This window comes from Esox lucius, chromosome 7, assembly GCF_011004845.1.
Source record: "Esox lucius isolate fEsoLuc1 chromosome 7, fEsoLuc1.pri, whole genome shotgun sequence".
In the NCBI taxonomy this organism is placed as follows: domain Eukaryota; kingdom Metazoa; phylum Chordata; class Actinopteri; order Esociformes; family Esocidae; genus Esox; species Esox lucius.
The window spans coordinates 29,181,980-29,208,670 of NC_047575.1; the positions used below are offsets into that span (position 1 = coordinate 29,181,980).

General features: G+C 39.9%; 1 protein-coding gene across 2 annotated transcripts in view; it reads right to left on the minus strand.

Moving 5' to 3' along the window:
- The window catches only part of arhgef12b (Rho guanine nucleotide exchange factor (GEF) 12b), a 90,658-nt gene that overhangs the window by 46,167 nt on the left and 17,800 nt on the right, over nucleotides 1-26,691 (minus strand). For both annotated transcript variants that reach the window (XM_013134593.4, XM_029120924.2), the window contains exons 2-3: nucleotides 5,254-5,274; nucleotides 1,640-1,734 (exon numbers count right to left, since the gene is read on the minus strand). In XM_013134593.4, the coding sequence (XP_012990047.3) occupies nucleotides 1,640-1,734; nucleotides 5,254-5,274 (116 nt within the window). The remainder of the gene's footprint in view (nucleotides 1-1,639; nucleotides 1,735-5,253; nucleotides 5,275-26,691) is intronic.

Below are 26,691 nucleotides of genomic sequence, written 5' to 3' on the forward strand. Positions count from 1 at the left end.
GTCAGTTAATTTTTTTCTTTGTTGCCATGTTTTGTTTTATGATTGTGCCATTCTGTTATGACCTACAGTTGAACGTGAATCCCATAAGAAATAAAAGACATGTTTTGCTTGCTCACTCATGTTTTCTTTACAAATGGTACATATATGACCAATTCTCCAAGGGTATGCAAAATTTTGAGAACAACTATATTCCTTTCACACAATCGCCCGAGGTACTGTCATTTTTGTACCTGGCATGAAATAAATAAAAATGTAGCTTGTCATAAGGCTTCAAATTTTAACAAATGTAAATTCAGTCATACAAAGGGATCTTACTATGTTCTAATAACAACAGACTCAGAAAATAAGCATAATGAAATCTTTATATGGTGAAATGAATACATTCTCTTTTTGTATTAATGTACATCACACAATATAGGTTTAGTAAATACGTACTAGTCTTCATCAATAAAACCGCAAAAGAGAATAAAAAAAACTATAGGACACGACAGGCTAAAATGTACAATAGAAAAAATCGTCAGAAATAATCAACCATTTTAAAACAATCGCTGGCAAATATTTGTCATCCCTAATATTAACCCATTAACACGTGTGCACTTGCCAACACTTTGGAGAGGCATCAACAAGTGCCGGAGATGGGTACGGGGCTTGTGCCTTGATTGATAATGGATTTTCCTGTTATTGAAGACTGAAATCAGACTGCATGTTCAGGTATTACTTACAATAAATAGTACAAGACATACGCCTACTTTGTGCCAAATGTGCCATTTCTTTTGCTGTGTTCTGAACACCCCTTGATTACCTACTAGAAATGAGCATGTAAATAAATACATTTCTTTATTTCTGTGAAGTTTAAACTAATGGCTAATGATAATTAGACCTCTGCTCTCTATCTGTGATGCTGAAATATGTGCCAAAATAGTGACGAAAAAATGTCTTCTCTATTCTCTCGCGCATTACATGCAAACATTTGGCATTGTGAATGTGACAGAGAGCTATATGTCTTTTTAACAGTTCTCAATAGCATAGTCGGTCCTTGACATCATGTCTCGTTGCCATATCTGCTTTGCTGAAACAACGCCCACTCTTTAACCCATTAAGATTAGTCCATCGAGATTGGGATAAACTATGAATTTTTGTCTAAATGTGCCTTCTCATTCAAAACCACACCATGGTTTACCTCTGAATATTCTCTATAATTCAAGAACATCAAAATTAATTTCCACATGAATTTGATTGATATGAAATGGTTACTCAGCTAATTCAGAGAACATTAGATTTTTTTTGTTATAGTGTGGTGATGGTATTTGTTACACAATGCTACTGTGGTGATGGTATTTGTTACAAAATGCTACTGTGGTGATGGTATTTGTTACACAATGCTATTAAGCTATTAAAACCTTGCTTTGCTTTGTGGTCAAAGCAACGCTGTACAACTCAGGAAGTTCTAAATACATACCCCGATGAAAGTGACAGAGATCAATGGTTAGGCTATTAGTATTAGTAAAGCACTAAAAGTGGGGTGTTTACAAATGCATTGTTTGATGAACAATTACAGTCTGTGGAATATGTCCTTACGGTATGTGTGTGTGTGTGTGTCTGTCTGTGAGTGTGTTTCTGTTCATTTATGCACACCTACCTGTTGGGTCAAACTCATGCACAGGTAAGAATGTGTTTTTGTCACTCTTGGGTTTCTTGTCTGGGGGGTGGTCTTTGCTGAGAATGTGAGGGGTCCTGGGAACACAAACAAACTCAAATAAACACAAAAAAACAGGACACACATACAGACCACCGATACAGGACATCCAAGCCTGTCTTTGCAGGCTTTCTTACAGACAACCAGACCTGACGAGTCCAAGCAGGTTCTAAATAGGTTTTCAAAATATACAGTGCAGGCCAAAAGTTTGGACACACCTCCTTCAATGCGTTTTCTTTATTTTTATGACTATTTACATTGTAGATTCTCACTGAAGGCATCAAAACTATGAATGAACACATATGGAATTATGTACAAAAAAGTGTGAAATAACTGAAAACATGTCTTATATTTTAGATTCCTCAAAGTAGCCACCCTTTGCTTTTTTGATAGCACTGCAAACCCTTGGTGTTCTCTCAATGGGCTTCATGAGGCAGTCACCTGAAATGGTTTTCACTTCACAGGTGTGCCTTGTTAGGGTTAATTATTGGAATTTTTGGGACCATCAGTTGTGTTGTGCAGAAGTCAGGTTGATACACAGCCGACAGCCCTATTGGACAACTGTTAGAATTCATATTATGGCAAGAACCAATCAGCTAAGTAAAGAGAAACGAGTGGCCATTATTACTTTAACAAATGAAGGTCAGTCAGTCCAGAAAATTCTGGAAAACACTTTGAATGTGTCCCCAAGTGCAGTCACAAAAACCATCAAGCGCTACAACGAAACTGGCTCACATGAGGACCGCCCCAGGAAAGGAAGACCAAGAGTCACCTCAGCTGCTGAGGATAAGTTCATCCGAGTCACCAGCCTCAGGAATTGCAGGTTAACAGCAGCTCAGATTAGAGACCAGCTGAATGCCACACAGAGTTCTAGCAGTAGACACATCTCTAGAACAACTGTTAAGAGGAGACTGTTAAGAGGAGATCAGGCCTTCATGGTCAAGTAGCTGCTAGGAAACCACTGCTAAGGAGAGGCAACAGGCAGAAGAGATTTGTTTGGACCAAGAAACACAAGGAATGGACATTAGACCAGTGGAAATCTGTGCTTTGGTATGATGAGTCCAAATTTGAGATCTTTGGTTCCAACCGCTGTGTCTTTGTGCGACGCAGAAAAGGTGAACGGATGGATTCTACATGCCTTGTTCCCACCGTGAAGCATGGAGGAGGAGGTGTGATGGTGTGGGGGTGCTTTGCTCGTGACACTGTTGGGGATTTATTCAAAATTTAAGGCATACTGAACCAGCATGGCTACCACAGCATCCTGCAGTAGCATGCCATCCCATCCGGTTTGCGTTTAGTTGGACCATCATTTCTTTTTCAACAGGACAATGACCCCAAACACACCTCCACGCTGTGTAAGGGCTATTTGAACAAGAAGGAGAGTGATGGAGTGCTGTGCCAGATGACCTGGCCTCCACAGTCACCGGACCTGAACCCAATCGAGATGGTTTGGGGTGAGCTGGACCGCAGAGTGAAGGCAAAAGGGCCAACAAGTGCTAAGCATCTCTGGGAACTCCTTCAAGACTGTTGGAAAACCATTTCAGGAGACTACCTCTTGAAGCTCATCAAGAGAATACCAAGAGTGTGCAAAGCAGTGATCAGAGCAAAGGGTGGCTACTTTGAAGAAACTAGAATACAAGACATATTTTCAGTTATTTCAGACTTTTTTGTTAAGTACATAATTCCACATGTGTTCATTCATAGTTTTGATGCCTTCAGTGAGAATCTACAATGTAAATAGTCATGAAAATAAAGGAAACGCATTGAATGAGAAGGTGTGTCCAAACTTTTGGCCTGTACTGTAAATTGGTCCAATATACAATGTCTACATTAAAGATTCAAGGAACTTTGTGGACATTATTTCAAATGTTATTATCTGCTGTTACAACACTCAAACACTATTAATTAGAAACCAGGGATTTACAACACAATCAATTTAAATGAGGAATTAGAAAGCATAATGCTTATTACTGAAAAATCTGCATCATCCGATTCCAGAAACATTAGTGTTAACATGATGAACATAATCAGGTATGCTACAGGATCTTTGATGCCTGATATGGGATGTTGATGCATAATACAGAATGAGGTACACAGCCTCTTTTTGTACAGAGCTAAATTCCATATTCATTGATAAAGGTAAGCCATTTTAACAAACCACACCAAGAAAATTACATTTGGAGACCAGTTATGCAATAAAAGAAAGGTGCACCAAACAATGTCAAATGATCCCAGAAAATCAAATTTCAAGATTAAAATACCTATCTGAGGCACCTGAGAAAAAAGATTATTGATGCCCATGAGTCTGGGAGGGGTTAAAGAGATTTCCAAGCAATATAAAGAACATAATTCCACTGTCCAATGAATTATCAAAATCTGTCCCAACAAATTCAGGACATGGCCGACCAAAAGATTTTCAGAAAGTCTCTGAGAAGACCAGGGTATAATCAAGCAATCTACAGAGCTCCTTTGCAAGAATCAATGTTAAAGTACATGAGTCAACTGTCAGAAAGAGACTTGGCCTACTTGGGAGGTCAGGAAGGAAGGAGACTCTGCTCTCAATAAAGAATATCAAGACATGACTGACATTTGCCAGACATTACCTGCGTAAAGACCAAAAGTACTGGAACAATGTGCTCTGGATAGATGACCCAAATGTGGAGTTGTTTGGCTGCAATGCTAGAAGCTATGTTTGGAAAACCATACTGCACAGACTTGTCTTACATGGGAGATCAGGAAGGAAACAATCAGCTCTGAAAAAAGCATATCAAGACATGACCGACGTTTGGCCAAAACTACTGGAACTATGTATTCAGGACAGAGGAGTTAAGGACAGAGCTGGTGGGCTGCACTGCAAGTTGGGTGAAAACAAAACATTGCCTTGTACCAACTGTGAAGCATAGAAGCGTTGACATTATGGTTTGGTGCTGCTCAGATGCCACAATTTGCCATCAATGGCTCAACCATGAAATCCATATTGTACCAGAGAATACAAAATCTGAAGCTGGATCAAACATGGATCATGCAAAAAGACAATGGTCCAAAGCACACAAGCAAAGCTACAACACAATGGCTCAAAAAATAAATGGAGATTAAATATGGATTAAGTGAAGGGGTATCTGAAAAATTTCAGAATGCACTGTATGTATATTTAATACATGTATTAAACGTTGTTAGAATTTCACTTTTCTGGAAAGTTATAAATGGACACAGCCAAATAATAATATTTACTCCTGCATATATTTAACAAAGTTATTGTAACATTTGAGTCAAAATGACTATTCTTTGGGATTGTTAGGACATCGGTAATAAAACTGAAAGCATTTTGGCAAAAACAAGAACGTGTAAACTATAGAACTGCCTAGTTTGTGAGGTGGGGGGTTGTTTCAACACCAAGAATGACAAAATCATTCAGACTTACGCCACATAGGACATTCGGGTGACTGGACCTTATCAAATAATACTTATGAGGTGTCTCAACTTATGGGGGCAGTGGATTATTTTGATGTTCCTATTAGTATGTACAAAGATATAGTAAATAAGGAAAAAACTCTTACCTGGGTGCTTTTTTGGGAAACCTGTGAATACAAAGATGAGAAATCATTAGAATACTATTATACTGCTTGCTATTTGTTATCGGTGAAGCCCTGTTTTGATTCAGGGTTGTTAGATCAAGAAACATGATCTTGAAACTTGTTCAAGCACAAATAAAGTGGTTTCTAAGAATAGAATTACGACCTTTCCTGGGCTATAACATGTTGAACAGAGAATCTATTAAAACTGGGACTTAGTCCAGGATTTGCTCAAGTTGGGTCTAAAAGCCAGTCAAAATTCACCTTGACATTTTTTATTTACTAACCTATTTAAATGCTTGGTACAACATTTTGCTGGCCATTGTATGTTACATAACGGACATTACAGTGAACACACATTTTTCAAATCACAAATAATCTTTTTCAGGATAGCCAGTTTTACATATACAGGCCACTCATCGCCACTCGTCCTCTCCATCTTTCTATGTACTGAGTTTTGTGTTTCTGAAATGGTGCAGTGACATCATCAGAGAGCGGCTGCCAGTTTTTAATCCACATGGAATTATTAGGTTGTCCTAACCTGGGTATCTTTAATTAACCAAGCTCTAAAACCACCTCGCCGACCATCTCCTGACATGCTACTAACATATTTTCCATATTTTCTTTCACAACAAAGGATTATAAAACCTTAACTGGCAGATGATCTAAAATGATCACAACATCATGCCCACTTTATACAATGAAAACAGTGGTAGCGTGATGCTGCCAACCTAAGGACTATGTCTTCAGGCACAACTGGCTCCAACTTGTTAAACTGTTTGGCATATCAAACAAGCAGAATCCTACTCTCCCCAGAGAGTTTAAAACATGGGAAGAGGCTGGGATTTTTTATTTTTTATTACATAAATAGCACAGACACCCCCCCACCCATCCTTTCTTCCGCAAGTGGTTTTTGTTTTTGTTGCTGTTCCTTCCCTCAGACAATGGAGCCTGCACTTTGAACAATGGTGTTCACGTCAAAGCCAACTTGCTACACTGCAGCATTGTGGCGCAGATTCCCGGAAACAGAGAGGGCTTCTGGCAGGCCTCCCATTTACTGCATGTGGGAGAGGGGATGATGAGACATGAAGGAGGGGAGAAGAAGAGGGGGTGAGATGGACTGACTGGGTATCTTTCACAGAAGGCAGGAGGGGGCAGGATTTGGAGAGTCCCGTGCTAGTACCCAGAATGCAAAGCATTACTTGGAAGCCTCTGTTGATGCTTAACAACCGTCACACAGTCAAACCATGGATGGGAGTCCTAATGTACACCAACATTTACTGGGTGCTTACACTGTGATAAACCTCCCCACTGATATGGTCTAGGAATCAGGAACCCTTCTTTGTTTAAAATCTGTTTTAATTTGGACCTTTTCAGCCCAGCATTCAGTTAGTAATGCAAAATATTTTTCAACAAAATTGCTTGACATGTAAAAGTAATGTCATTTAAAGGCACTTCCCCGTCTGATGAAATTTAAATTTAAATCCAGTATGGAGTATGTCAGAGGTAGTTTCAAGAGGCAATACTAACAAGCATTAACACAATGACTGGAGGCTTACAGGAACAACTAGCATGTTAGGGGTTCACACAAACCTTATTATTGCACTAACGCTAGAAATGTAACTTCCTTTGAAACTGTATGTAGAGATACAGAGGTATCCAGAAGTTCATCCAAGTCTGAATAGATAAAGGGCCTCCTTGCCAAAATCCTGACCTATCCATACAATACAAGGCTGATCACATCAACGCAATCACATTGAACCATTGCCAAAAGAAGAGAGACATGGAATTCACTGCTACACTGCCTGAGAAAATGAGGTGTTATTACTGTCCCTCCTCGGGGCCCTGAAGAGATTAGTAAGCAGGCCAGGAGATGTCTAGGTGAGTACAGAAATGTGTCCCTCTGGGTGGTGACTCAGCAGCTAGCAATGGATAAGTAGGGGATTTAGCTGACATTCAGACATTATATGCAGTCTCCTTCAGAATGGAGAAGAATATGCCTAACAGGTATATTGAAAAGCAATCTTAGACCTTCAAATGTTGATTGGATGAATGTTTTATTAGACTGAATGCCATGGGTATGACCAGCATTTCTAACCGTTCTAATTACTTATTAGCCTCCACAAGGATTTGTGCTGTAATTACCTCCTTCCTAATTCCATGTGTACATTTCTCATTTGAGCCAAAGACTCTTCCAATGCCCTCCGTAAATATTGGGACAACTATGTTTTTTCCCTTTCTTTTGGCTATATACTCCAAATTTGGGAATTGTCCCACTGACTAGATTCAATATATTTGATGGAGATTACTAAACTGTATAACACCATAAAGCACAGAAAATGATCCAATGTTTGTGTCAAACCTCTTCATATGGGTGGGTGCAGAGGTTTGAATGGGGAAGGCCATTTAAGGTACCGTTGCATTCAGAATGAACTGTCAAACTCTGACCACCATGGCCAAACATAGATATCAAAATCAACACAGAAATGGTTACGGAACTACAAAATCAATGTTTCACAAAGGCCAACTCAATCCCCAGACTTGCATACAACTGGTTTGAAGTGGGCGGTCCACAAGCCCAGACCTAAGTTTATTGAGGATCTTGAAATGTTCTGAATGGAGGACTGGTCCAAGATCCCTCCATAAGTACACACCAAACAGACTCTACAGAAAGAGGCACACTGCTGTTATCCACTCCAGGGGAGACTTCACAACATATTGACTGTAGGGCTGACAATGCTTTTGAAACCTATTTTTTGCTGAAGATATTTTACTACTGAAATATTTTGTATTTGACAAATTATCATGTTGTCATGAAAGTATACAGCTCGCCCTTATGTTTGAGCCCAAAATGACACATTGTTTGCATTTATTTTTTACATTAACTTCTGCACAATTTAATTTCAGGTGCCAATACTCATTGGGTTCACTGTAACATAGCAGGTGTTCAGTATATTCTATCGTGCCAAGAAAAAAAAAAAACTGATTATTTTCTTTCCTGCATGTTTCCATCAATCCATTTACTGAGGAGTTATGATGCAATTTTCCCACTGATGTAACAACTGCTAGAATGTAGCACTCAGTATCAGGTAGTGCTTTGATCTACCTGCAATATGCAGGGGCACTACATGGTGACAGTGGAGTCCCTCATATAATGATTTCAAAGACTACAGCCAAAGGACATGAGAGGACAGGGACGTGAACTGCTGAGGCTACAGACCTGATTGCTTTCCTGACTGGCCCCCTCATCCACAGAAACGTGACCACTGCACCGTTCTGCTTCTCCCTGATCGTCATCCAACACCCTCTCTAAAAGTTCCTAACCAATAAATCACAATTCAATGATTTATAAATTTTTTAACTGCCATGTATATACATAAAGAAAATGTTGAACAAAAGTACAGTACAAAAGGTTTAGGTCACATGAGAAAGTTGTTTAACACCATTTATCTGGGAAGTTTTTATAAATTCATTTGAAGAAACACTAACACATTATAATAGATAACACAGAAACAAGTATTTTGTTGTGTAGCCCGAAGGGTAATTGAAATCAGTGGAAAACTCAAACAACTTTCTGACTGACAAACAGTATTTGAAGATCAATTCCTTGTGAGACAGAAGGAAATCAAATTAAGTGCTTGTTTAGCATCTGGCAGAGTCATCTGGCACCAAAGTAAAAGCTTTCACTGTAAAAATGTGTCTTTAACAAAATACCCATCTTTGACTGATTGCCAAAACCTTTTAAAGCATAATAATGAGAGCCAACATAATAGAAGCTGACAGGATCACTTGGACGGGAAATAGAAAAAAGCTTAACTTAATAACCCCATGTTTATATTGTTTTATTGCATTTATGATTCTTTGTGTTTAATTAAATAATGTTTTTTCAAACAAATAAATAAATACAGCTCAGTTAAATGAGCAATTTTCTCAGGTAGCCTAAAACTTTGGCACAGTACTGAATGTATACAAATGTTTTGTTCATTATGTCTGCGACACAAACAAAAGTTTCAACTCAAGGCTGGTAATATTGTTAATGATTTGCTTAACATTCATTACTGTTCTTTAAACATCAAAGAGGACAGTCTGTAAGGATAATATACATTGCCAGATGAAAAGAGAGACTATGCCATAGCTCACTACTGCTCCATTGGTGGTACTTCATTGTTTCTAAATCCCATGCTGCATGCACAGTGCTGAGATAATACACTCGAAGAATCAAATAGGCTTTCAGAAACAACAAATGCAGTGGAATACTGTGACGTCACCTCTTTAATGGGGGCCATATTCTTCCTCAAAACATCATTGTGTGGCATGCAGAGGAATGCTTACTGTAGCTAAGGAGACCCAAGTAATAGACCTCGAAAGGGTATCTGAAGACCCTTTACTCATTCTTGCTCAACAGACCCCCCACACACACACACTTTTTGGTCCTCCCTTGCTCCCTCTCTTTGGCCATCCCTCATTCTCCAGAGCCTGAAGGGGGGGGCACTCCTGTCTCTTTCTGCCCCAATAAGCCTGATCAGTGTGTGCATCCTGACACGGCTCGGGGACGTACATTTCTTCACGCTACACTGTCTGTTCACGTTTTATTAGCGTGGCGAAGGACGGGTGGAGCGAGGATGAGGTGGGTGTGCATAGAGACAGGGAACAATACAGCCACTAGAAGAACAGCCAACTAGCCAGACCCAGATAGACCAGCCAGCACCTTCATATAGACCAGATAAGACCACTTTATGCAAGCACTGAAGGCAAGGCCTAAGCACAGTCTTGATTCCACGTAGCCAGGCTATCAGAGTGCCAGAATATCAAAACTTTGCTTCTCTAAATGAATGAATGTATTATTTGTCCATTGTTAAGAGCCGGTCATAAGATTAGGGGAAGAAGTGAAATCAGAGACTCTGTGGTGAATAATGCATTGATCATTTTAAACCACTGCCAAATGTCACATGAGAATCTGTGGGACAAACTGGAGAAAGGGGCAGAGAGCTCAACATCTCATCATCTGGAAAAACTTGTATTATCCTTAACAGAAAACCAGTTAAGATGGTGGAAGAGAGAGAGATACTGTAGTAGGAAAAGTGTTTAGAGGGGGACATAGCCAGTGAGAGCTAAGAGGCTTTAGAGGAGATTGAGGAAATAGGAAGAGAGGTTGCAGGAGATAGTTACTAGGAGAGCATTGAGGGGGACAGAGACAGTAGGATGAGGGGCAGGAGTGGGACAGAGACAGTAGGATGAGGGGCAGGAGTGGGACAGAGACATTAGGATGAGGGGCAGGAGTGGGACAGAGACATTAGGATGAGGGGCATTAGTGGGACAGAGACATTAGGATGAGGGGCATTAGTGGGACAGAGACATTAGGATGAGGGGCATTAGTGGGACAGAGACAGTAGGATGAGGGGCATTAGTGGGACAGAGACAGTAGGATGAGGGGCAGGAGTGGGACAGAGACAGTAGGATAACGGGCAGGAGTGGGACAGAGACAGTAGGATGATGGGCAGGAGTGGGACAGAGACAGTAGGATGACGGGCAGGAGTGGGACAGAGACAGTAGGATGACGGGCAGGAGTGGGACAGAGACAGTAGGATGACGGGCAGGAGTGGGACAGAGACAGTAGGATAACGGGCAGGAGTGGGACAGAGACAGTAGGATGAGGGGCAGGTTATTTCACCACTTTATGACACTTTAATTTGACAAATGAGTAGTGAAGGATGTGATTTTCAGATTTCTCCTGTAGCTACTGTTGATATTTTGAAACTTAAATTTTTTCTTGGAAATATCTATATTAAGATGCAGTATTAAGACATTTTCAATATTGAATGCATGTAACTTGCATGTGTGAGTGCAGAACATCTATGGTCAGATCTTCTTAAAGATAATAATAATATGAGAATCTTTTAGACTTTGTGTTCAGCAGAAACTTTCCATCCAATGACCTAAGCCTTTTCCTTGCCATGTAACATCCATAACACTTTGTATTATATGCATCTTTTCAACATGTCAATATTTAGAAGACCACTTAATATTTTCCCTAATGTGTGAGACAGTAAAGTTATTTGACATGTAAATGCAACAGCTATAATGTTCAAAGCTCCCGTAAAAAACCCTAAAAGGAAAAACACACACACCCGCACACGCACACACCCATCTTCTGTGGGGTAGCAGCAGGGGTGAACTGACATTGGCTGTGTGTGTGAGACAGAAATTGTGTGTCAGCAAGTATCATGTCTGAGTTACAATTCCCCTGTGACTTAATCTCCCAGGCTTCAGAGGCGATGATGGGGCTGAAAACAAGCAAAGATACCCACACCTCAGAGACATACATTTGACCCCATAAATTATGATACCATACCTCAAACCTGATGTGTACCTACATCCCCAGTACCTTAGGCCTTGGAGCTTTTCTAGCATGAGAATGCACCCATGATATGCAATTAAAGGCCAACCTCCAAACTGACTTTAAAAGGTTCTGACCAGCAGATGGTGCTGTTTCTGCTAAACCAACTTTTTTTTCAAGTCAGAATTCATTTCGTCAATGAAAACAGTGACGAAAATATTCGTCAAACAGCTATTATTCATTTGCAACTGACAAGACGATAACTGATTAAATAATCCAGAAAAAACTAAACAAAAAAATGACATTCATTTCAGTCAACTACAATCAGTTGACCACAAGTCTGGGAAAGGATAAGGCTGAGTGGAATCAGCTTCTTTGTTTAGAAAGAATTTCAACCAAATCTTATCTTGGTACATGCAACTCACTTACAGTGAACATTAATCTACATGCTATATATGTGGTGATGTAAGCTTGTATAAGCCCTTATCGCGTGAAGGCCCCCCATTGTGTCTGACATAGACTAGGCTTTGGTGCAACATTCCACAGGTTTAATTTCCTAGGTCACCCATATGGACATGTACATCCTGCTTCTCAAACACAAAATACAGTATACCCCCATTTATGTCAAGTATCCAGCACAGAGACAGACACAGAGTCACGCCAGCCCAAACGCAGAAGGGAATGAAACACAAGCCTCAGATTGCAGTGATTAGTTGGAGGTTTGTAATAACAGCTTATTAATAACGTCCAAGCTTACGCCAGCTCAGTGAGAATTTTGTTCTTTAACAGTCCATTAGCCTGGATTGTGAATACATAAAAGGGTTGAACGGCCTTTCCCATAATGGGACCCATATCCGACAAAAAATAGTCCTTCGCATTTGATTGTCTGTTTTAGAAACGATATGCAGTGTCTGATGACTGAAATTGGAAAACATTTCATGATTATATAGATGAAATTGCACTTTAACCAAACCTTGTCGAGACGAAATGTATTTAAGATGCATCCAACCATATGTGCTGATATTGAATGCCTTTAGAGAGACATGCATAGTGCTGGCCGCTCGCGACATAACCGTGGGAGACGAGGCTCGCCATGTCCTTGTTGCCTGACATTAGGATCATTTCATGGTAATATCATAACGCAAACAGCACCAAACAGGGAAAAAAAGCTAAACAAACTATACATCTCGAAACATAAACATGTACCGATCAGCCATATCATTATGACCACTGACAGGTGAAGTGAATAACACTGATTATCTCATCATCATGGCATCTGTTAGTGGGTGGGATATATTAGGCAGCAAGTGAACATTCTGTCCTCAAAATTAATGTGTTAGAAGCAGGAATAATGGGCAAGCGTAAGGTTCTGAGCGACTTTGATAGGGTCAAAATTATGATGGTTAGACGACAGGGTCAGAGCATCTCCAAACCTACAGCCCTTGTGGGGCGTTCCCGGTCTGCAGTGGTCAGTACCTATTAAAAGTGGTCCAAGGAAGGAAAAGCAGTGAACCGGCGACAGGGTTCACTGCGACCAAGGATCATTGATGCACGTAGGGAGCAAAGGCTGGCCCGTGTGGTCCAAACAGACGAGCTACTGTAGCTGAAATTGTTGAAAAAGTTAATGCTGGTACTGATAGAAAGGTGTCAGAACACACAGTGCATCGCAGTTTCTTGTGTATGGGGCTGCGTAGCCACAGACCAGTCAGGGTTCCCATGCTGACTCTGTGACCCCTGCCAAAAGTGCCTACAAAGGGCACGTGAGCATCAGAACTGGACCACGGAGCAATGGAAGAAGGTGGCCTGGTCTGATTAATCATGTTTCCTTTTATATCACCCGGATGGCTGGGTGTATGTGTCGCTTAACTGGAGAACACATGGGACCAGGATGCACCATGGGAAGGAGGGACGCCGGCAGAGGCAGTGTGATGCTTTGGGCAATGTTCTGCTGGGAAACCTTGGGTCCTGCCATTCGTGACCCATACCACCTACCTAAGCATTGTTGCAGACCACGTGCAACCTTTCATGGCAACGTTATTCCCTGATAACATTGGCCTCTTTCAGCAGGATAATGTGCCCTGCCACAAAGTTAAAATGGTTCACGAATGGTTTGTGGAACACAACAACGAGCTCAAGGTGTTGACTTGGCCTCCAAATTCCCCAGATCTCAATCCAATCGATCATCTGTGGGATGTGCTGGACCAACAAGTTCGACCCATGGAGGCCCCACCTTGGAACTTACATGACTTAAAGGATCTGCTGCTAACGTCTTGGTGCCAGATACCACAGCACACCTTCAGAGGTCTAGTGGAGTCCATGCCTCGACGGGTTAGGGTTGTTTTGGCAGCCAAACGGGACCTACACAATATTAGGCAGGTGGTCATAATGTTATGGCTGATCGGTGTATAAGAAATGCCCATGCAACCCAGCTTTAAAAGACTATGTGGCAGTCTAGCTAACACTGATAATACAACCTTTAACGTTAGAGTACTGAGTTATGACCACAAAACAGATGGTTAAGTTGACATTTGACTGATTAGTCTCGTTAACCTGCTAGGTATAATGCTAAAGTAAGCAAAATAATCTCATTAATTTAAACGTCTCCGGAAATATCTACATAACTACATGGTTTACTTAGCAACAGTGTTCAGAGATAATACACAGAGGTGCCTTTTTCAATGCATGTTCTTTTTCTTTTGTGAACCTAACAATATGTGAAAACAGCTATGCATTCAGCTTCTGTATTATCAAATGACATAATGTGCAGAATCCATGGCATTATGTGCATGCTAGTTTTCTGAGGCAACTAAAAGCAATGCAACAGAAAGGCTACACCACTAGACCATGCTCACTGTTCATCAAGTTAATTGAAAAAACACTAGTGCCTCAAGAATATTCACCCCTATTTGACTTTTCCCAGTTTTACTGTATTGTAACAAAATAACATATTTAATTTGTAGCTTTTGCCACTGATTAACACAAACAGTTCATAATGTCAAAGTGCATAAAATCTGTCAGTAGTTTAAATTAGAAAATAATAAAGTGCATAAAATCTGTCAGTAGTATAAAGCAGAAAATAATTGATTGTGTTTGTATTCACCCCCTTCACTATGACACACCTGAATGAGCTTTTGTACAATCACTTGTCTTTAGAAGTCATTAAATTAGTTGAATGGAGACCACCCATGGGCATTGTAAGTTAAATACACTGGCCTCTTGGAGGTCCTAGTCATTTAGTACAATTTCTAACAATAACTACATCATGAAGATGAAGGAAGGCACATTCAAAGCAAACCCGGGATAAGGTTCTTCAAAAGCAAGAATAAGAGGTGGAATATAAGAACAGGCATTGAATATCCCCCAGAGCAAAGTAAAGTCCATAATTAAGAAATTGAAAGAAAATGACTTTTGTGAATCTGACTAGAACAAGGCATCCTCAGAAACTGGGTATCTGGGAAGGACACTAGTTACGGAGGCCACCAAGACAACTAGGGCAGTCTTCTATGGTTGAGCTTGAAAACACTGTAGATACAGGAAAAATCTTGGGTAATTTACCAATTGTATGGGAGAGTCTGAGACCAAGTAGAAGATTCTATGGTCTGATGAGACCAAAATAGAGCATTTTGGCTTCAACGCCAAGCGCTTTGTTTGGCACAAGCCGAACACCACACATCATCCTGAGAAAACCATCCCAACCATGAAGCATGGTGGTGGTCGCATCAAGCTAAGGGGATGTCTATAATCAGCAGGGAAAATTACAGAGAGAGCCTTGAAGACAACCTGATGCACAGCGCACTGGACCACAGGCTGGGGCAAAGGTTCACCTTTCAGCTTGACAACAACCCAAAACACAGAACACACAGAACAGTTAATTTTGGTATGTCTAATGTTCTGGCTATGTCTCTGATCTATTCCAATACATTTGCCTCATAACAGCCAGCTTGACTACTATTCACTCTTCTTCAATCCTCATAACAGCCAGCTTGACTACTATTCACTCTTCTTCAGTCCTCATAACAGCCAGCTTGACTACTATTCACTCTTCTTCAGTCCTCATGTTGTCTGCCACCTACAACAGATGTCAAATGGAAATACAAAGCAGATAACAAAGACTAGATATTGACAGCTCTCTTACGCATACATTAATGATGCAAAATAAACATCTGCCCAATAAGAAACAGCTGTGAAACCTATTGTCAAAATAATTTGTAAAAGGTGGGACTGCATACAAAACATACTGTAACTTATTCATCGGATATGGATAAAAACAGTCTCAAATTAAGACCATATTTACTTAAACCCTATAGTCATGGTAACATTTCTAATTTCAATTGCTGGAATATAGACCCAAAAAGTCAAACAATGCATCGCTGTCCAAATATTTTGGGATTTACTGCACACACAAAAAGTATATATATAATTGTTTAGGTCAAAGTTTGTCAAAGTGTCCTCAAAGAAACACTTCTGAGAAACACTTCTGAACAGAATGCATTTTAACTAGTGAGCCCTGTGCTCAGTTCTCTTCACACCACCTTGTTTATCCTATAATTTCTAGACAGATGAAACTCAACTACTATTCTCCATCCCTCCTTCTGACACCCAGGTGGCAACACACATCTCAGAGTGCCTGGTGGATATCTCAGTTTGGGCGTCAGCCCACCATCACAAGCTCAGTCTCAACAGTCTCAAAGGTGCTGTTCTTCCTCCCAGGGAAAGCTAATCAGCTCTAAGAGCTCTCCATTAAGACTGACAACTCCGTAGTGTCTTCCTCCCAGAGAACCTTGGCATGAGTGACTTGGTCCTGCAGGTTAATGCTCTAAAGTATGACCTTTCCTTACACAGGAAATGTAGGTCCTATTGCAACTCTCTGCTGGCCGGGCTTCACGCTATTAAACCTGCTGCAACCTATCCAGAATGCCAAAACCCTTCTAGTGTTTATCTTTCCTAAGTTCTCCCATGACACCCCTCCTGCAAACACTCCGCTGGCTTTCACTCCAAGCATGCATCAACTTCAAGTTGGAGTTTCTCACTCCGTCTACAGAAGGAAATGAGCACTAGGACTACCTAATGTGTCCTGGCCGTCTCTGTCCCCAATCCAGCTGATTCAAGTTTCTACAGTTCTGCCTGCATCTATGGCACCTGCCTCTCCTTCCCTCTACAGGACCTGCTGTCATGATCTGTGAATGCTTAACTACGAAAAGCCAGACATGTATTCTTGATGTGCATTCCTGGGGAATTTTTGCCATTGTGCTTCTACGCCTTCATTACTTGCTCTGTGGGATTTAGGCTAGGTTTGTAAGGAAGCACTTAGTGACCGCTCCTATTGTTAAAAATTATTTATAAAATACATTTGACATTCAGTCATGATAGACCGACTTATTCTGTTTGTGTTTTCATAAGATATACCAGTGTATTAGCGGGAATGAACCCCTTGACTCATATCAACACTGTATCCAAGGATTTAATTTGTGGTGTCAGTTACTGGTTATACCCGCCTATCCCCCACCTCAGTAGTGATGTGGGACATGCATAACTTATCAGATCAGGACATCTGATAGGAAAGTTACTTGATTAATCAGACAACCCAGTTCAAATTCAAACAGTTTCCAGATGACTATAATAGCAAGAGTGGCCCACTTCATAATGTTTCTTGGTTCCTGTTCCTGGTTGTGGTGACCACACACTCCTCCCACCCTCTCGCCCTCTCCCCCCTCTCTCCTTCCCTTTCTCCCTCTCTCTCTATTGTAGACTTTGGGCTTAGGGCCCTTTAGGCCCTGCATACGTTCTCTATCAACCTCCTTGATTCACTCCACTACACCGGTAAAGAAGCCTTTTTTACATAAGAATTAAACAAGACCACCAGAGGTCACTTTACAGTCCCCAAGTCTAAAACAATGTCACGGCAACGTGAACTATGATCACATGGACCTCCCTTCCATCCTCAGTTACTCAAGCAAACCGCAGAATTACCTTTAAAAGACTGATAGAACTAAATCTTATGGGAACGGAGGACTGTGAAAATAAAAAAGCTGACTATCTAACCCTATTGTTTGTTTGTGGGATTGTTATATAGTTGTGCTCATACATTTGACTATCCTGGCAGAAATTCTGACATTTTGGCATTGATATTGAAAATATGACTTATTTAAGGATAGTGATCATATGAAGCCATTTATTATCTACAGTTGTTTGGCTCCTTTTTAAATCATAATGATGACAGACATCACCCAAATGGCCCTGATCAAAAGTTTACATACCCTTGAATGTTTGGCCTTGTTACAGAATGGCACACACATGAAACATGGCAACAAAGAAAAATATGAACTAACCCCTGTTCATGACCCCCTTAGTTCTTAATACTGTGTATTGCCCTCTTTAGCATCAATTACAGCATGCATTCTTTTGTAATAGTAGTCTATGAGGCCCCGAATTCTTTCAGGATGGTATAGCTGCCCATTTGTCTTGGTAAAATGCCTCCAGGTCATGCAAAATCTTTGGTCTTCGATGATATTAAGGTCAGGAGACTGTGATGGCCACTCCAGAACCTTCATCTTTTTCTGCTGTAACCACTGGAGGGTCAACTTGGCTTGGTGCTTAAAGTCATTGTCGTGCTGGAAAGTCCAAGAGCGTCCCATGCGCAGCTTTCGTGCAGAAGAATGCAAATTGGTTGCCAGTATTTTCTGATTACATGCTGCATTCATCTTGCCATCAAGTTTCAGAAGATTCTCAGCTCACACACTCTCCAAACATAACGCTTATGGTTGTGACCATAAAGCTCTATTTTTGTCTCGTCACTTTATATTACAGTGTGCCAGAAACTGCGAGACATGTCAAGGTGTTGTTGGGCATATAGTAACCAGGCTTTTTTGTGACGTTGGTGCAGTAAAGGCTTCTTTCTGACAGCTCGACCAAGCGGCTCATTTTTGTTCAACTATCGTCATATTTTGTTCCTTGAAACAACCACACCATCTTTTTCCAGATCAGCCTGACTTTCTCCTGAGGTTACCTAATGGGTTTCTTTTGTATCCCGAAATATTATTCTGGCACTTTTGGCTGAAATCTTTCTTGGTCTACCTGACCATGGCCCAGTATCAAGAGATCCCAGAATGTTCCACAGAGCAGCCAGTGTCACAGCTCTAGCAGCTGAGGGGATGATTCTCCATGTCACTACACAAATCAATACCCCAGACATGGTCTAATATTTTTTGTCTCCTGTGAAGAGTACAAAAGACAACCAACTTTGATAGGTTGAAGTACTGTAAAATGATTGTTGCCATGCCAGGTATGTTTCTTTCCAGAGTTGTCAGTGTGTTACCAAGCACATACTAGCCTATGTTTAAGTACATATTTTAAATTGTTCACAAAAATACCTTGATTTGTTGGATTTTCACACAATGTTAATGAGGCAAATTTAACTTACAATTATTCCAAGGCTCACAAAAAATCCACCAGATATTAACATTCATATGTAATTTCAAATACTGGGATATACTTCTTTACAACAAGCACACACACAACTGAAAAATATTTGCCACTAGCCCAGGAAAAGGCATGTGGATGTGTGCGTGTAATTTCTTGACTGCTCTGCAAGTGAAGGGTGCAGTGCAACCCAAAGCTTTTTAAACAGTAACTCTGCTCTGTGGTACTTAGCGCCCAGTTAATTGCAGATTTATTATAAACAGCACAGGGACATAATCCCTGCTCTGGAGAGCTCTTGCCAAACACAAAACACTGGGTCGTTATTGTCTGCAGGACCTCTGTGGTGGCTAAGCAGTAAGGGCCATGTTTCTGAAAGTGCCTTCAACAGAAGACAACCTAGTATTGAGAAAATACAGACGAAGCAAGACCCATGTTAAAGAGGTAATTGTTCTTCTACAAATGTTCCTAAACTGTACACAGCCCAAACACTGTATGTACCATGCCATAGCCGTTCACATTCATTCATTAATAAGAAATACTATACAACATGCAGTGGATCTCAAAATTATTCACCCCTTTAGACTTTTCCAAATTTTATTGTGTTACAACATTAAAAGCAACATTTATTAAATAAATAGTTTTGCAATTGATCAACAAAAAACTCCATAAAGTCACAGTGAAAAATAAAATCAGCGAATTGTGGTACATTGGTTAGAAATATAAAACAGAAGATAATTGATTGTATTCCTAGCCTTTGGTCAATGTTTGGTAGAGGCACCTTTCGCAGCATTTGAAGCCATGAGACTACACACAATAATATTGGAATATCTACATTAAAATGTGCGTTCAGTGTGCCCAATGTAGCTTGTGAAGAATAGTTTCCAAAAACAAAAAAGCTGTGCTTGAGGAGAATAAGAACTGTGGTTTCAACTAGGAAGAAAAGTAAAGAAAATAAATGTATGGACAGAACAAAATCCCAGAATTAAATACAGAATGAGTAATGAAAGACAACTGTGTAATCATTGCGGTCTAGTACTGTACCTAACCTTGCCAAGTTCATGAACATGAAGTGGTTAGATCAGGTTGAGTAACCTAACAACCAGGCTAAACAACAAATGGGCCAGATCTGTTTATTACATAGCAACCATTAAATTGATTGAGTTCAGTCACTGTATGACTGTAAAAAACATCATCGCTTAAACCTGTCTATTAAGCTTGGTATGTCTGCTGACTGCCCCTTTATCAGTGGTCAGGGAGTGTCTCCTCTCTAGGCTATTCATAGCCACACGGTTGAGCGGACAAAAAAACTAAACAACAACAATACACTCATGTCTGGGATACCAAAAATACCAGACAATTCCTTTGGGATGATAACAGCAGATTACAGACTGGACTACACAGTGGGCTGGTGATAGCAAGAGGCCTAGGTTCCAGCCACCACTGCCCTAGTTAAGAGAAAACATAGGCATACTCCACCTTGGTATTTTCAGTGTAAGAACCTATTGATTCATGTTAACAATTAGAAAGCCTCAAAACATCAAGCAGATATGTGTTAAAAGTTTAAAGAAATACAGGTAGGTCTAGACAGAGAAATAAAAGTAATACTAGCTAATAATACATATTTAACCCAAGTGACTTATGGTTTCCCTCCAAAATCTTATTAAGTTGGCCAGGGAAAAAAAATCTAAGATGGCAGTTTTTTTGGAACTATGACAGAAGATGTTGAAAACGTCTCAAATGTTGAAAACGTTCATGACATCACACCTGCTAGAGAACAGAGGTTTGAAGAGTTTTTTTTATTGTACACACCAGTCAATTAGAAATCTGTAGGAATGTAAAGCAGATTTTACCCTGGGGTACCCTTAGGTGGTTTGTATCATGTTTGAGAGATTTATCACTATTGTGACTGTATAAAGAAGAGGAATTTGAGACAGTGGGAGCTGGATAATTTGTCTGCAAAATGGATGTACTAACTTGTTTTTTCTGCCGATGTAGGTGAAGCTTTGAAATATGGACTGAAGAATGTATTAACTAATTGGATTTGCGGTTTTATCAGGTCCAAGATGGCAAATAAGCTAATTCATTGATTTGTCTCTTGCATATAGCTAAATGTGTTAATGTTGGTGTTTTTGGCAACTGTAGCAATATAACCGTGTAGGTACAGCCTACTCGCATGTAAATCGTCAGTGTATTTGTAGCCGCTATGAAATGGTAAACATCTTGAATTCTCTTGGGAAAATGATTTCTACTGGTAAATGCGTGTTAATGTAATGTTTGTTGGCATGGTATAAGAGGAGTTTAAACACATCTGTAATATCCAATATGTGGTGTTTGCCTGGTGGAGATGCAAATAAAAAATGCACATCATGGTAGCTAGAACAGTTCACACAGGTAAACAAAACACTTTTTGCGCTTGCTTCTAATTAGTACAGCTAGGAACAGAACATAAATGTTGTTTTAAAATCTTCTAAATAGTATTTCTACTGTATTCCATGACCACCATATTGTTAGGTGGGTGGTATCTTTGTATGATACGAATGTTTTTGAGCAAACGAATACGGAAGAAACGAAAAATTCTAATTTAGTGTATTGGAGATATTTTTATTAGTGAGGTCAAACGATTACAATATTTTTTGTGATTAATCGCATAAATGTCTGAGGTTAATCACAATTAATAAAACATTTGTGTTTAAAATCAGTGCATTATATTGTTTTATTGTAAACTATGGACATTGCTTGAGTTTAAATTAAATAAGTGCAGTAGCTGTCTTTTTCCAAGTAGGTCCATTAGCACAGGGTATGTCATGGTCCTTAAATGCCTTACCTCAAATTATCACAACTGGCAGAATCTATTGGTATCCCATGTAAATTCAATAGAAAGTTGCTGGTCTCTGAATCCAATAGTTCTACCATCTTCTACCATTGTTCTCTTGATCAAGGCACCAAGTACAATAACAATTATGTTAGGATTCTGCTTAAATCACCCATCAGCCCCTCTCTCTGGAAAACTAGGTGTTATCCAATACTGAATCACACCTACAGCCCTTGAAAGAATTAAGAGACCACTGCAAAATTATCAGTTTCTCTGGTTTTACTATTCATAGGTATGTGTTTGTGTAAAACTAACAGTTTTGTTTTATACTATAAACTACTGACAACATTACTCCCAAATTTCAAATAAAATATTGTCATTTCGAGTTATTTGTAGAAAATAACAACGGGTCAAAATAACCAAAAAAAGATGCATTGTTTTTAAAACTCAAATAATGCAAGGGAAAAAAAATTATATTCATTATTCAACAACAAAATATTAATGTTTTAACTTAAGAAGAGTTCAGAAATCAATAATTGGTGGAATTAATCACAGCTTTCATGTGTCTTGGCATGCTCTCTACCAGTCTGTCACATTGCTGTTGGGTGACTTTATGCCACTCCTGTCACAAAAATTCAAGTAGCTCGGCTTTGTTTGATGGCTTATGACCATCCATCTTCCTCTTGATCAAATTCCAGAGGTTTTCAATGGGATTCAGGTCTGGAGATTGGGCTGGCCATGACAGAGTCTTGATCTGGTGGTCCTCCATCCACACCTTGACTGACCTGGCTGTGTGGCATGGAGCATTGTCCTGCTGGAAAAACCAATTTTCAGAGTTGGGGATCATTGTATCCCTCTGCCAGTAAAGCCAGAATTTAACCCTTCTTTTCCTCACTCAAAGCTTTTCTTTTCAACTCTTTTGCCATGCTGAATAGTTATTTTTTTATTCAAACTACCTTTGAGATACTACTTGCACTGTTTTTGCCGTCCAGCTGGTCCTAGGATAGTGATGACCACAGCAGTGGTTTTTATACTTTTCCTCATTAAATTAGATTTGGTTCAGGTAATCACCTAATCAGTACCTCATTAAGTAAAATGAGGTGTGCCTGTGTTGGAATTTAACAGACACTGGAATGGTGGCCAGAGACGTTTAGCCACAAATATTAATCAGGATCAGATACGTAATTTAGTTATGCTCAGCATAGAAGTTGTTAGTTATGCGATTACAATATATTTTAGTGGAAATGGCAACAAAATGTCCAGTTTAGGCTAGCAACAACATAAAAAAAAACTTACTAAAAGCAAGGTTAACAGGCGGATGTGTGCCCACACAACGTCTAGGGATCAGATCAGACTGTGTCCTAACGTATGAGTATCCATGTGCTGTTACACCCCATTCACACATAGATGGCATGCCATCGTTGAAAGCGTAAGCGCTCCGTTTAATGGCAGGATTCACAGACAAATGTTGAGTAAACATGATTCACGACATGAGTGCGTAGGCTACCCCACATTGTTATATTGTAAAAAGCTCATGTGAAATGCTCTGGACCACTCCGGCACAAGTATAGTGCCATATAAATGTACCCTTATACTGCAAATAAATAAGTGACAGCCTCCACTCAAGTCAAACACTAACTATGGTTCTGAGGCTCAAAAAAATGTGTGTTAACGGCGACCAAAAATGTATGCCGTTAAGCATTTTTTAATTGCATGTGTTAATGCCTTCATTTGGACACCCCTAATTTTTAATCACACAAATGTATAACATTAATAATTAGTATACTGAGTAGGTGAGCTATGATTACATTTTCTTTTAAGTTTGGCCTTGGCCTGAAAAAGATACATAATCTCTTTTGACTCCATTTCAGCACAAACATGCTCACTAAAACTAGAGAGGCACTAAATGTTTTCCTACTTTGTTTAGAGAGAACAAAACCAAAAGTCCTTTGCTCAGCAGTTGTCATTGTGGTAGCACAAACGTTTCAATGGTCCTTGACACAACTGCTGTCTATGCATCTGTGGGAGAAAACAACACCTAGGCCGAAACACAACACCAAAAATACGTGAATACACTTTGAACTGTATCCTGCATTTGTCAAAACATGAAACTGATCAAATATAAGGGATTGCTAGGGTGTGAGAGTTACTCACTACACAAATAGTGGGAAAATAGCAAATGCAAAGAATGGTGCCATTATCAGCATTTAGGTTTTGCACATTATTCTACTAAAGGTAATAATAAAACATTATAATAGAACATTTACATATTCTTACATATTCGTAACCAAAATAAAATAAATGATTAAAAGAGGGATACAAATGTATTCAAAGCAGGTGCTTCCACACCTGGCGTGGAATTAATATTACAATGAAAACAATCCTATTCAAAAAAACCTAGGCAGACCCAGTTGCCCAATATTTTGGTTATCATGGCTAGAATCTCATGTACTTTGAAAGAGGGGTGATTGTTGGGGAACATTTGCCGGGACCCAGAGTGTGTCGGGTCCTGAACAAACAGAAGTTCTAGTTCAGGTGAATTTGAAAAAGATAACCAGTAAAGCGACTACCACTTTTGGAAGTTGATATGATGACAACTCTAAACTCGTCCACATTTACCGGATTCATTGGACAGTGCAGAAGAGAACCTCACAGAGCAGTTATTTTTCTCCATCTTGCCGAGACCAGTCTGTGGAGGATCTATTTTGAGATGTTCCATTAACATGTTATGTTGGGCAGGAGTTTCTGTGAAGAAGTCTACACAACTTGCTGATGTTTCACAATATGCCACGGTTGTCTCAGTCCCCATCTCAGCCCACTGAAACATTTACCTCATAAGTCCAAAAAGCAATATAAGTCAAACAAAAAAGTAAAGCACACACATTTTCACAAATGCCAACACGCATGCACACACGCACACTATGGTAATGGTCCGTTACTGCAGGAAGTTGGCAGACGTTGATTCAGTGGCAGCGATAAAGCCATGACGGGTGTAGCTAGCAACCCCACCTTTCTTATCTACAGAAAGACCATTGAATGGCAGCTGCGGACAGCTAGAACCAGACCGGGTAAGCTTAACTATCTCTCTTGGTTTATGTCTGTGCTAATGATGTGTTGATCTAATAAGTAGGTATATAAATCAGTGTCTGTTTCATGCAGCCTGTGTGTGATGGTACACATTCGTAACAAACTGGTATGGGACATCTGTTTGATCTGCACAGTGGACCCATATATGGGTATACAGAATATCACAAAAGTGAGTACACCCCTCACATTTTTGCAAATATTTGATTATATCTTTTCATGTGACAACACTGAGGAAATGACACTTTGCTACAATGTAAAGTAGTGAGGGTACAGCTTGTATAACAGTGTAAATTTGCTGTCCCCTCAAAATAACACACAGCCTTAAATGTCTAAACCGCTGGCAACAAAAGTGTTATTTTGAGGGGACAGCAAATGTACACTGTTATACAAGCTGTAAACTCACTAATTTACATTGGAGCAAAGTGTTTTTCCTTTGAAAATTTAGCAGAACAGAGTCTGAATTCTACTTATGTCATTACTGACATCCCCGCCTTCCCGCTCTACAAATAGTTCGATTCTATTGCTGTTTATCAATTCCAAGTACGCTAAGAACATACTTGCGTCCTTGAGAAGAACGTTCATGCCAAGCGTCCTTGCGAGAATGGTCTCGCAAGATCGCGAGGACAGAGAACGCGCCTATCTGGATTGAGATGCATGTGTACTTGGCTATTGCGCAATACCCACTCTATGAGGGGTGTAACCTCCTCATAGTCCCTGAATAAAATATTAATGTGAATATGAACGGCAGAAGGTTGTATGGAGACTATAGCCATAATCATATGATATGATATTTGTATATGATTAAGTGAAAATCAACTGCAAATCTAAAAAAGCCGCCGCTCTACCGGTACTGTAATTACTTAACTTAGCTAACGTTAACTAGTCTTTCCACTGCACTGAATAACTTTAGCTAGCTGATCGAAAAGTCTGAGCAAATTTATAAATTAGCCATTTCTTAAATAAAATAAACAAATATTCAGCAACTACAATGCCCATTTCTCATCTCGTTTTTTTCAGATGCTGATTTACAGGTACCGCTTACCTGAAATAAGAAAAGTTCAAACTTATTAAAATTGTGCTCTCCTGACATCTTGCAATGACTTCTGGGATATCAGATGCGTTCTCGCTGAACAAGTCACCAACCCATGCATCCTCGATAAAAGAGGCGGATCAAGTACACATCTGGGCATTTTAGGTGTTCTTGGTAACTTGCGTTCTTTGGATTGGAACCGTACTTGGGCTATGAAAGATGACGTCAAACGAGTTCACAATAACAGAAGTACAGACAAAAACAGATTGATGAAAGGCCTATATCTATGCGTCCAGAGACAACACAAGCGTTGAGTATCCCTTAATGTTTCCATGACGTGGTATCGGCATGTTTCTATGAGTATGAGTACAAGTACATGATCCCAGTATCGGCCATATCGGTGCATCCCTAGACGTAATTAATGTTTTTGCCCTTGCTGGATTTGAACCGGAGTCTCCTGTGTGACAGGCTGTCTTTAACCACTACACCACTAAGCTATACGTCTGCAGAGTGTTCTGCATTGTTAAACCAATTAGTCCACGGTTCTCTAAACTAGTTCCCTACATTAGTTAATAGCCAAACATACAACAGGTATAACAGGGTTGATACACTACATTCAACGTGTTAAATTAGAAAGTTCTTTCTATAGGGACCGATTGGGACATAAAAAGAATGCGTCATAAAATTGCGTCTCTGCATTAGATCATTTTGTCACGCATAAACATCATGCCAAGTTTG